The sequence below is a fragment of the Ornithorhynchus anatinus genome, chromosome X1 (genome assembly GCF_004115215.2).
Source record: "Ornithorhynchus anatinus isolate Pmale09 chromosome X1, mOrnAna1.pri.v4, whole genome shotgun sequence".
Lineage (NCBI taxonomy): Eukaryota > Metazoa > Chordata > Mammalia > Monotremata > Ornithorhynchidae > Ornithorhynchus > Ornithorhynchus anatinus.
In genome coordinates this window covers 62,027,139-62,040,260 of record NC_041749.1, presented here as the reverse complement: position 1 = coordinate 62,040,260, position 13,122 = coordinate 62,027,139, and the positions used below count along the sequence as shown (strand labels likewise).

General features: G+C 42.2%; 1 protein-coding gene across 4 annotated transcripts in view; it reads right to left on the bottom strand.

Annotated features, from left to right (window-relative positions):
- Positions 1-13,122, bottom strand: part of LRIG1 (leucine rich repeats and immunoglobulin like domains 1) — a 141,519-nt gene that overhangs the window by 87,252 nt on the left and 41,145 nt on the right. For all 4 annotated transcript variants that reach the window (XM_039910145.1, XM_029050657.2, XM_029050656.2 and 1 more), the window contains exons 2-3: positions 8,260-8,331; positions 3,392-3,466 (exon numbers count right to left, since the gene is read on the bottom strand). In XM_039910145.1, coding sequence (XP_039766079.1) covers positions 3,392-3,466; positions 8,260-8,331 — 147 coding nt within the window. The remainder of the gene's footprint in view (positions 1-3,391; positions 3,467-8,259; positions 8,332-13,122) is intronic.

The window sequence follows — 13,122 nt, the reverse complement described above, 5'->3', positions numbered from 1 at the left end:
ACCCTTAAGTTACAAGAGAGCCAACTGTATCTGCTGGTCTGCAGATTAACTGGCCCAATTAACTCTAATATAAAAGGACATGGTTGTGCAAATTATTTAAAATTCTGGGTTAACAGGACATGATCACCCTGCTCCCAATGAAGCAAGGAGTGACTATCTGGTAATCACAAAAAGAAGAAAAAAAAACCCTTACTATTCAATTGACTATCTAATGAAATCAAGTTCCCTCCAGATCGACAACTTGTGGTTTGCCACAGAACTTCATAAACAGTAACCCTCCACTCTACATCCACTACTCTATAACTGGCCTGGCACACCATAAATGTTAAATCCAAGAATGATAATCAGTAGTGATGATCACATTCTGAGAAGGAGGGCATCAGCAAAAAAAAAGTAAAGTACAGAATTTTACATGAACTCCATTTCAAATAAAATTAAAACATGGAATTATAAAGTGGGGGGGGAGAAGAGAGAGAGGGGAGAGAGAGAGGAGGAGAGAGAGAGGGGCAAGAGAGAGAGAGGGGGAGAGAGAAAGAGGGGAGAGAGGGGAGAGAGAAAGAGGGGAGAGAGGGGAGAGAGAAAGAGGGGAGAGAGAGAGAGAGGAGAGAGAAAGGGGGGGGGAGAGAGAAAGGGGAGAGAAAAAGGAGAGAGAGGGAGAGAGAGGGAGAGAGAGGGAGAGAGAGGGAGAGAGAGGGAGAGAGAGGGAGAGAGAGGGGAGGGGAGAGAGAAGGGAGAGAGAGGGGAGAGAGAGGGGAGAGAGAGCGGAGAGAGAGGGGAGAGAGAGGGGAGAGAGAGGGGAGAGAGAGGGGAGAGAGAGGGGAGAGAGAGGGGGGCAGCTGCCAGCATTAACCTGCATTTTCCAAAATAATTAATGAGGGAGTTTCTCTGTTTAACACATTTCTAACACTGCCTAATGGAACAGCAGGAACAAAGCCAACCTAGTCCACTCTGCTCTGCCCTTCATTTAAGTAACAAATGTATTTTTAGTTAGCAAAGCATGGCTGTTTTAATGCTTACACAGGGTCACAGGCCCTACAGGGAAAAGTGATTAGCTCATACTGCCTGTGGCCCAAGTGGGACAGGTTCATCTACTCCAACTAAAGAAAGAACATTCAAGCTACAGAATGAAGATCAAAACTGAACAGAACAAAATGCGTCAAGACGGAAAGACGAGAAAACAAGCTCTAATATCAGTTCTCCCAGCTACATGCTCTTCTACTAATTCCATTTTAATCACTCTTATTTACTGAGTGCTTATGTGCAGAATACTGTACTAAGCGCTTGGAGGAGTACAATAGAACAGATTTGGTAGACACATTCACTGCTCACAACAAGCTCATCACCTGCAAAATGCCCCACTTTGAGTAGCAGTGTTTTAAGGAGAAAAGTTATAACAGGAGAAGCTAAATAAATTTTTCTTTCAGAGTGCTGAACCTGTCAAGTGGGTTCCTCATTTCAGAATTTCATAAGATCATGCCCCCCTGCCCCCCCAGCCCCTCCTCCCCAGTTAGGAAACCGTTGCAGCTGAACTGGCTGTAGTTCAGTTAAGGTCTCCTCTTCAGATTCCCATCCTCCAGGTCCTCTGAATTTCAACCAAAGAGGATTGGCACAAACCAAAAGGAGTTGCCTGTCTGCATCCCATAGTACCTTTGCACCATGGGCTGAACTATAAACCATGCACCTTCTTGTCAAGAGGTTGAATGACACATGACAGTCAGCAAAGTATTAATCATAATCAGTGGTATTTGTTAAGCACTATGTGCCAAGCACTGTACTAAGTGCTGGGGTAGAAGCATGGGCTTTGGAGTCAGAGGTCATGAGTTCGAATCCCAGCTCTGCCATTTGTCAACTGTGTGACTGTGGGCAAGTCACTTCACTTCTCTGTGCCTCAGTTACCTCATCTGTAAAATGGGGACTAAGACTGTGAGCCCCATATGGGACACCCTGATTCCCCTGTGTCTACCCCAGCGCTTAGAACAGTGCTCTGCACATAGTAAGCGCTTAACAAATACCAACATTCTTATTATTATTATAAGAGACAAACAAGCTCCCACATGGAGCTCACAGTCTAAGTAAAAGGGAGAACAAGAACAGAAACTTGAAAAGAGAGGATGAAGGAAGAGGGGTTATTTGGCAAGGACAATATGCCTCTTCAGAACATAGGGTGTCCTGCCAGCATAAATCTCAGATCTGCAAGCTACACCAATCTTCTTAATAGTTCTTTCCTGCCAAGTCCCTCTACACTGCCCGCTAAGCTGCTTCATGAAAAGATGAGAGCCCCACACAGGTGTGCAAATGTGACAGAAGATGGAGAGAGAGAGGGAGGGAGGGAGAGAGGGAGGGTGGAGGGAAGGAGGGAGAGAGGGAGAAATAGAAATAAATCCCCCACCACCTACACCCATCCACACCCACACAAGATGGACTGATATTCATCAGATACTTCCAACTCTCCTATTTCTCGTTGCAAAGCAGGTCAGTTATGAATATCAGGCTTACTAGTCATTTACCTGGGCAGAAAGCAAACAGTTAATGACTAAATCAGGGGCAATACATGCTGTTTAGCTTTTCATAAAGATCCCTTATGATGTGGAACAATCTTCTGCAAAGGTTAATGTCTATCATATGTAATAAACCCAATTTAACAAACCTCATGAACCTTAGATTTGGGCTTGTTAACCTGAAAATTATATGTGCTGAAATTAGCTGTTTGGCAAGTCATACTCACCTGAATGTCCTTTAAAATAAAAATCTTATTGTGGCATTGTGCTTTATACACACACACACTCATACACACACTCATTTTAGCTTAAATAATTCCATTCTTATCCTATTTTCGGAGCACAGCTCCTTTCATGATAAGGATTGCCTAGTTTGACACCAATTGCATAAATATTCAAAAAACCAACTACAAACGACTTTTGTGGATATTCAATCTTTTTCCTTCATGCTGATTTCAGATGTTAAGTTCTAAATGCTTAGCCAGGTCCTGCCAGTTCATTAACCCTTTCAGGACATTAAGGTAGCAATTCAGGCATATACGGTACTTGATGCAAAATTACTTCCAAAGCATCTAAATTTACTTCCCTAAGTAGTCACTTATGTGTTGGGAAAAATCTGACTGTGCACAGTGTCAGAGGGGCACACATTTTAAAACAATCATGGGGCACAAGTTCTTAAAAAGGGACTCATTTTATTAGCAAAAGTTCACCCTATTCTTTCAGTCTACTGCACTTCACAGGTAGGTGCTTCCAAACAATCTCAAATATCTTTGACCTGTATTCTGCTCCAGTCAGGAACCTTTACCCTAAATGTACAACAGAATTGAGATCTTTTAGTACTCAGAATCACTCACGCCACCTCACATTCTAAAATTGGTGAAACTGTCACTTACAGATAGAGCGAGATAATGTGGGAAGAGGCATTGCCCAGAAACGGGATGGTAGTCAGGTCATTGTCATTCAGATGCCTGTAACAAAGAGAAGTAAATGATTAAAACAGGGCAGCAAAGCATCAAATGCACTCAATATGAAGGGAACTTGCTTGGTACCTTGTACAACGGAGAACAAAGGTGTCAGAAAGGTGGGTCAGTTAGCAATCATTTTCCCATAACAATGGCTGGTTTAAAGGCAAGTTCTGTCAAAGACTTTTGTCCCGGGCCACTAAAAAGAATCTAAAACATTTACAATGAGAAACTGGCAACTAACTCTAAAGCCACATGATTATGGACTGATACTTTTCAATACACACCACAGAGACAAGCAATGTGCAAACAGCAAGATGTGGACGCAACCAGAAAGTAGTTCAAGAAGAATACCAGAAGGAAGAAGAGAAGAGCATGAAAACTGCTATTACTATCTGTACCCTTCAGTCATGTCGTATTCGTCCCACAACACATATCTATCAATTATTTATTTCTATTCATATCTGTCTCCCCCTCTAGACTATAAGCTCATTGTGGGCTGGGGATAAGCAGCGTGGCTTAGTGGAAAGAGCACGGGCCTGAGAGTCAGAAGACATGGGTTCTAACCCCAGCTCCGTCACTTGTATGCTGTGTGACCTTGGGTAAGTCTCTTGGCTTCTCTGTGCCTCAGTTACCTCATCTTTAAAATGGGGATTAAGCGTGTGAGCACATGGGTCATGGACTGTGTCCAACCTGATTAGCTCATATATATGCCCAATACTTAGTACGGTCTCCGGCACATAGTAAGCACTTAACGAATGCCCTTAAAAAAGGCACTGAATATAGTACTCTGCCTAAAGCAAGTGCTCAATAAATGCCATTGACTGATTGCTTAAATGCCAAGCACTGCATGAAGCACTAGGGTCAGATACAAAACCATCAGTCTCTCTTCCACATGGGACTGTAACAAATGAAATAACCATAGCATGCCCCATTCTGTCGAGCAGAACTCTAACAATGGAATAATTTCCCTTCACTCTAAGCAGAGTTACACTACACCAGAGTCTACCCCACCAGGTTTCAATTGAAATCCATATACAGGAAAAGGAATATCAAAATACTGCAAAGATACTTGGGACTTTTGAAAACTGAGCAGTCAGGTCAATGAACCAGCAACAGCAGGCAGGGATAAGTGTTCCAAGTGTGCATTTTATGCCTTAACTGCCTGATAGTCAACTGGTTTAGTCAAAAATAGCACCCTTAATCTCAATGGGGTTATTTGATTTAAAGGGAACATTTGTACTTCCTGGATGATCTGTATGATTTCATTATCTGTAATTGAACATAAATCAAAATTTTTGGTTTGATTAGGGCAGGTTTGGCTTGACAGCTATCTTTATTCTTCACTTTCTTTTTATTCTTTTGAAAGAAAAACTCTGCTGCCCTCAAATGGCAAAGGAAGGGGCACTCAAGAGAAAATATTTACAGTCCAGTTGCCAAGCTGAAATGGAGACTGATCAAAAAATAGCACAGCTTTCTAAAGCTTTCAGGGGAAGGCACTTGAAAGCCACATGAAAAATGTTGGAGGTGAAATTTCAACACCGTTACACTTCTTGTTCAAATCACTAAGCAATGCAAAGTCCCTCAAAAATGAATTGTGGCAACGTATTAACTCCCCTTCCCAATCTGAATTAGATGACAGATAAAACCGCTTGATACACTTCTACACAAACCTGCACCACATTCTCACCTACTGGCAGTAAAACTCCAAGAATACTAAGACTAGTTGGGCAGGAGGGGAAGCAATTTTTAGATGATATTAGCTTCCACAAAACCTGCTCATGAATCAATTTTTTTTTCAGGGGTTCCCCAACCTACTGGTCTAGATGAATAAACACACTGCCGCCATGAAAATTACCACCATGATATACACAGTTCAGCTGTAAATGAGAAAAAACTATGTGCATGAAAATGTAATGCCAAAGTTGCCAAGTGAATTTATTATGCCTTATCTTAGGTGCTCATATTGAGATTTCAATTTTGCAATAATATGCAAGGCCATTTGACATTTTCATTTAATGTGCTTTTAGAAATATAGGTACAACAGATAATGATGGTTACAATAAGGGAGTTGTGTATTGCACAGACATGAAGATCCCTACCTTCTTTCTGACAAAGAAAGAAAATGGCTGCCAGGAGACCACAGGACTGGGTGTGGGTGTATCCTTCAACAGAAGGATACAGAAGACCTGTGAACTTAGGTTGTTTTAAAACAAGGGTAGATACAACCCATTTCCAAAAATGTTGTTGAATATGCCCTGTTTTAAACACACCAGGCTAAATAAATTGACACTCTTCCATTATCTTCCCTCAACAGAAATGAATGCCAGACACACTACTAACCAAAGTTCGCACGAGTTTCAACATCTTGCTTCAGTGTGCTCCTGAAGTACATTTCTAAAAAATCCAAGTGCGATCTCTATCTTGGGCAATGTATTCAAGGGACGTATGTTACGTGTGATTCTCTACTGTTCTTTTAAGCACATGATTCAGCACAATTCTACCAGCTATATGTCAGATATATGATCCCTCTGGTCTGAAAAATTTTTTAAGTTGTTTAGGGTGTGCGCTACAGATGCCAAACCATGGTGCATATTTAGAGCTTGCTCATTTTATAAGGGAATATCTTAGGTCACTGTCCCCAGAAAGCACATCGGCCACATCAAATACGCACAGGAGAATGCAGCAGTAACAGTACCCTAATATATGAAAATGTATATAAATAGATCTCATATTAATAGATGAGTTCCTCCTCTCCCAGCACCATAGTAAGATTCACCCATATGCCATTTACTAATGGAAATTATAGGAAAGCATTTCCAGGAGCTAGGGCCTGTTTAAATCATCTGTGGTATAGATGAAATTACAAAGGATCCAACAGCCTTCAAGATACACCCAAATGTTTTCTGTCAGTCAGTGCTTCAAGTCCATTTTAATCATTAAGCCATCTCCTTCCAATCAGTCCCTGAGATTATGTGGCTTCCAGCACTTTAGAAAATAAAACCACCACTAAGCCACTATTACGATGAATACATCATCCTGTGGTTCTCCTCTAACACATTCCCAAGATTTGATGGCTTTGCAAAGTTTAAGAAAACTGAGAGCAGCCCGGGAAACATTAAAACTCATTCTACCTAGAAGCTATTCAGCCTGTGCTAGCTTCATCCCCTGCCCCCCACTTTCTTCTCCTTTCTCATTTACTAGAATGCTGAACTCTCCTATTTGCTCTTGGGTAGGTTGTATTTCACCACTTAACACTACTGTATTTCATTTTTAGTGTTGTGACCTTCTAGAAGCCATCCAACCTCCGAGATAAAAAATACTAATAGATGTTCATGCAATATAAGACTATCAAGATAAGAGGCATCTCCTTGAATCTACCTGTACTCTCCCAAGCACTTAGTAGAGAGGTCTGCACACAGTAAGAACTTGATAAATGACTGATTAATCACATGTGTCTTGGTGGACTCGGCATGGAAAAAGGCTCCTGGTTGTGGTAGCATCGGCCACAGCTTGCAGGTTCGATTCTTACCTGTTCCCACCATTACTGTTCCACTTCCTGCTGGGTTCCTGGTGGAAGTTAGAATCCTGGGGAACCCGGGGTGGGGGGAGACAAAGAGCAACAGCAGAGCAGATTAAAAGTGAAGGTAAGGGGGTTATGTTGCGACAGTAGCCAGAGCCCCAGCTCCAGCTTTCGGCTATGGTAGCTATGATGGCAAGGCGGCAGCAGCAGTGACTGCAGTTTCTCCTCCTAACTTGTTCGAGCTGCTCTTGCTCTGCTCCATGCCAAGAACTTCAGCTTTGGTGAGTACTCCCTCTGCCCCTGCCTGCCTCCATCTATTTTTGTCTTGGCCCCAGGCAAGTCATGGCAGTCCTATTAACATTAATAAAAAACATGTTGGCATCCTTTAACCTGTGACATCAACAGTGGTATACAAATGATTAAAAAAGCCTGAAACCACAGCCAGAATCATATCTGAAGTTTCAATATTTTTAACCATAAACTAGGCCTTCAAAATCTATAATGGAATGTCCTAACCAGCAGATACTCACCTGGTCGACTGAGAGTTTTGTTTTTAACTACAAAGAGTCCATGCTGAGAACTCAATGTGAAATCATTATGGGAGCAAAGAGTTCCAACTTCACAATTTGTCAATGGATTGCTAAAATGTTCTCAAACGGGTTATGCCAAAAGCAAAATGAATACATTAAAGAATAGAATATTGTAGGAATCGTAAAAACCACACTGGTAGGGAAGACTTCAAACTATAGTTTAAGGCTCTTTGAACAAGCTGCAGAAGGCAGGCGTATTTCAGAAGCCCTGGAACTGCTGTTTGGAGGTGGGATGAAACAGGAGTTAAGCTCTGTTGGGCACTACACTTCACCTTTGTTTTCTGGGGGCTGGCATCACATGTCATAGCTGAGTATCACTCTGTTTCTCAGAGTGTAATATCATTTCAACAAGGAAATGTAAATGACCAGGTGTGCTACCTGAACAATTCCCACCAAGCTTTGTATGGGGCAAGAGGGAGGGAAAGAGAGCCTCAGGAATGATTTCCAATAACTCCTTGCCAATTTGTGTTAATTGTCGGGTTTCCATGGGTAGTGAGAGGAAGAAAAAGAAAAGATACAGCCTTTCTGTGAACACACACCCCACCCTCCTCTCAAGTTTCATTTATTAGTGTAGGTTGGTTAGACAAAGCTGGCAACTCCTAAAACCATTTGATTTCCTACAGTTTGGTGAGTTCCTCCAAGTCTCCCCTCCAAAGCAAACTGAAAGATTTTGGAAGGATACTCACATTTCCTCAAGGTTCAGCAGGTCGTCAAAGATGGCAGGATTGATCTCTGTCAGCCTATTGTAGCTCAGGTTTCTATTAAAATGAGAAACAGGTAATTACCATCCAACATTAACAACTAAAAAGATGCTCACTCCCTCTGAGACCAAGGATTACAGCATACAGAAGCAGCATGGTGTAGTGGTTAGAGAATGGGCCTGGGAGCCAGAAGGTTATGGGTTCTAATTCCAGCTCCGCCACCTGTCTGCTATGTGACCTCGGGCAAGTCACTTCACTTCTCTGTGCCTCAGTTACCTCATCTGCAAATGGTGACTGAGACTGAGTCCCACGTGGAATAGGGACTGTGTTCAACTTGATCTGCTTGTGTCCACCCCAGTGCTTAGTACAGAGCCTGGCACATAGTAGGCACTTAACAAAATATCATTATTATTATGATATTAGAGCAGTATTCCTCAAGTGAAGCCATGGTGATCGCATGTAACAAGCATAGAACTTGGGTATGGCCATCAACATTGGACTGGGGGTGGTGGCAACAGTTTGCAAAGTAATGTAACCAAATGACTTAGCTACCACCACGATCTTGCTGCAGCTCCACCTGGTGGCAGCTCTTAGGTGCCCTGGAGACCTCTATGTTAACTGCAATGGGGTAATAAGAATAATAATAATGGTATTTAAGTGCTTACTATTTGCTAAGAACTATACTAAACAATGAGGTAGATATAAGACAGTCAAGTGCCTCATGGAGCTCAAGGTTTAAGTAGGAGGGAGAATGGGTATTGAATCTCTGTTTGGCAGCTGAGGGAACTGAGTCACAGAGAAGTGAAGTGACTTGCCAAAGGTCACAAAGCAGGCACATGGTGGAGCCGGGATCAGAACTCAGGTCCTCTGGCTCCCAAACCCATGCTCTTTCCACTGTTCCACACTGCTTCCTTGAGGCTATTTCTGGGGCTTAGAGGTCTGACCTTTTCCCCCCCACCAAACTGAGCCCCTCCCTTTCTCAGGGCCTGGAGGGAGTTCTTTTTACTTCATTTTTGGGACAGTGCAGATTCCCCTTAGGAATGGTCTCATTTTAGCCTCTAGCTGGCATTACCTAGTTGATCAATTCCCAGTGTAGCCACCACGCATAGTTTTATTTACACATGATTCTCAAGGAAGATTTGGCTGCCATCTCCAAACTGCTGTGGGGGCTGCAGGCATAACACACTCGCTGGACAAAGTGGTGTTTGACTAGAATACTTAGGAAACAAGACACGGTGTCCTAGCCCAATTCCTTCCATGAGTCTTTTTACAAGACAGCCCAAGTGTCTCTCGGTGTTTTCTTTCATTTGCATCAGCGTGTTCCTCCTCAGTTGTGAGGTGTGAGGTCTTGGCATCTTCAACATTTTAACACTGCAAAAAGCTGAATACAGTGCTCTGCACACAGTAAGCGCTCAATAAGTATCACTGAATAACCTCTCCACCATCCCTCTTCAAATCAGGCCAACTACTCTCAGAACACCAGTCTCTCCATCTTCAAAGCCCTATTAAAATCCCTGCAGAAAGCTTCCCTGACTAACCTCATATCCTCACTCTCTTCTCCTTCCTTTCTGCATTATCTATGAACTTTTCATTCATTCAGTCGTATTTTTTGAATGCTTACTGTGTGCACTGCACTGTACTAAGTGCTTGGGAAAGTACAATATGGCAATAAAGAGAGACAATCCCTGCCCACAAAGAGCTCATAATCCCACTAAGTACTTTGATACTCACCAAACCCCCGGAATTTATGTACAGAGCCTTATAATGAATTGCTTCCCCAACAATGATTTCTTAAAAAATACCATTATTATTATTATTTTAGTGTCTGTCTCCTCCACTTGGGATTGAAGATCCTTATGGGTAGGGAGCGTGTCCACTTCTAGTGTACTCTCCTTAGCACTTCGTACAGTGCTCTGCACACAGTAGGCCTTACATATGCTGTAACTGATGATGAAGAAATATATTGCCATATCACAGGAAGCAGTAAGAGTTTAACAAGTGGAAAGGGGGGAGGGAAATGGGCCAACACAAATGCAACACATACCTTTCTTGGAAAATACCTAAGAATAAAACATAAAATACTTATCCCTACAGGGTTCTATCCCTACCACCAATCCACCTCCTTCATAGTTCCTGTTTCAGCTCTACCTACCAAGTAAGACCCAGAAGAGCACACTGCAAGAGTCAATTCCACAAAGCCCAAATGATCCTCAATCAATTGTATTTATTGAGCACTTACTGTGTGCAGAGAACTGTACTAAGCACTTAGGTGATCACAATATAACACTATAACAGACATTCCCTGCCCACAACGAGCTTACAATCCAGAGGGGGAGACTCTCCTTCCTACTGTAGGTGATATCTAACTCCTAGTCCTCATGTAATTTTACATTCCTCTTTTCCCTTCTTTCCCACCTTTCTCCAGTCATATAACGTTTTCAAAAAAGATTCAGAAAATTGCACCTAATCCCTGAACCCTACAGTCTGGCAAAATCCACTATTATACCCTTTATGAACTGTGCTTAATTTCAAAAAAGACTCATCAAATTTCCCACCTTTGCTCTCAGCTTCCTACAGCACATTTCCAGTAGCTCTATGATAAATTTAGGGCCTACTATACAAGGAACTACCTCATTAATAATATGGGGCTTTCAAATCCCTACTGTCTTTTAAAACACACACTGGAGACATTTAAATCAATACTAGCCTACAGCAGATATCCATTTCACTATGAACTCATAGACATTTATCTAAATTAAAGTCAAACGGTACTTCAAACCAATGGTGCATATAAAAGCCAAAACCATGCTAATAGCACAACTAGAGTTAAAATGCAATTTGTCTACAGATTACATTACTGTGAAGATGGGTGGTGGTGTGGTTTTTTTTAAACCAGAGTTATGTCAAATTTGAGTTTGTCTGTATTTGAATACATCCTATTGAAAAAGAGGTGATTGATATTTGTAGGTGGAAAAAGAATCCATGAACTTAAGAAAAATAATTGTGTTATAGCAAAATTGCCCCTTATATCAGAAAAACCATCCAGAATTCTGAAGCTATAGTAACTAATAGATGAACCATTTTTCACAAGGTTATTTCTTCCTCACTTTACACAGGTTCTTTTCAGGACCAGCTTCAGACATTTGGTTGCCTGGGGCAGAGAAAAACTGGCAACCTCACCCCCATATGTTGTCATTTGACAGCATGACAGCACTGTGTGTACACAGCATCCTGTAGGACATCACCATGTATAAGCATGTCTCCCCATTGCTCAAAAACCTCCAGTGGTTGTCTAGCCATCTCCATATTGCACAGAAGCTCCTCACCATATGCTTTAAGGCACTCCATCAGCTCACTCCTCCTACTTATCCTCACTCCTTTCCCATTGCAACCCAGGCTGCACCCTTCACTCCTCTGATAATAATAATAATAATAATGCTGGTATTTGTTAAGTGCTTACTATGTGCCAAGCACTGTTCTGAGCACTGGGGTAGATACAGGGTAATCAGGTTGTCCCACGTGAGGCTCACAGTCTTAATCCCTATTTTACAGATGAGGTAACCGAGGCACCGAGAAGTCAAGTGACTTGCCCAAAGTCACACAGCTGACAGGTGGCGGAGCCGGGATTAGAACCTATGACCTCTGACTCCTAAGCCTGTGCTCTTTCCACTGAGCCATGCTGCTTCCTACTCACTGTACCTCGATCTCCTCTGTCACACCATCAACCCCTTGCTCGCACCTACCCTCTGACCTGGAACTCTCTCCCTCTTCATATCTGATAAACCACCACTCTCCCCATCTTCCTTGCCTTATTGCTGAAATATCTCTTCCAGGAAGTCTTCCCTGACTGATCTTTCATCTTCCTCCCTGCCTAAACACCAACCCTATTTTCCTTCCTTCCTGTGTCACCTCTGACTCAATTCCACACCCCTAAACCCTTTGGCACTAACTCCTTTCAGCACATAACCTTTATACATTATAGTAGGGGAAGGAATAAGGTATTTCAATGTCTGTCTCCCCAACTAAATTCTAAGCTCGAGAGAGCTCACTGAACTCTCCAAGTGCTTAGTACAGTGCTCTGCACACGTTGTGGGCTTAATAAATAGCAATGACTGACTGATATAAGTAATGTGAATGGTCCTTATGGGCCATACCATTACTCTGTTGATGGCAGTTAATTTATTGCTTCATGGTAGACTATAAATCTGCATAAGGCAATAGGAATCTCCCCTAATCATCCCCAAAATCAAAAGGTTATGGCATCAAGGTCATTGGGGCTCTTGCTTCAGGTAGCCAGTAAAGTGTAGTAAATGCAAAATATTTTGAGATTTATCATCTGAAGTTTTTCTCTCTCTCTCTCACACACACACACACACACGCGCCATTCCAAGCGCTAGGTATAGTGCTCTGCACATAGTAAGCGCTCAATAAATACTATTGAATGAATGCGCATGTGCACACCACCGCTCCCCTCCCGCCCCCAAGAAGACCAAAGTTTGTTCAGTTTTAATTTCCATTTCAGGTTCTCCGGTCAAAACAATTTGTCAGCAGAGCAGATTCTGTCAAAGGCATTTCTGCACCTTTCAGTAACAAGTAAAAAAGGGCAAAGGAATGTCTGGGAACTTAGTTACTGCCAACTGAGGCTTTCACTAAACATTTTGTCAGGCACTGTCATAACACAAATTTTCATGCATAAAAGAAGTGTAAATCCCTGAACAACTGAACCCCTCATATAATCCACTTGACCAATCTGTCAGAAGGTAAGGGTGCAGCCAAAAGATTACTTAACCATAGTGTGTGACTTCAATTTGGGAGGGTGGGAAGACTTTTACACTGGAAAGAAGTGGT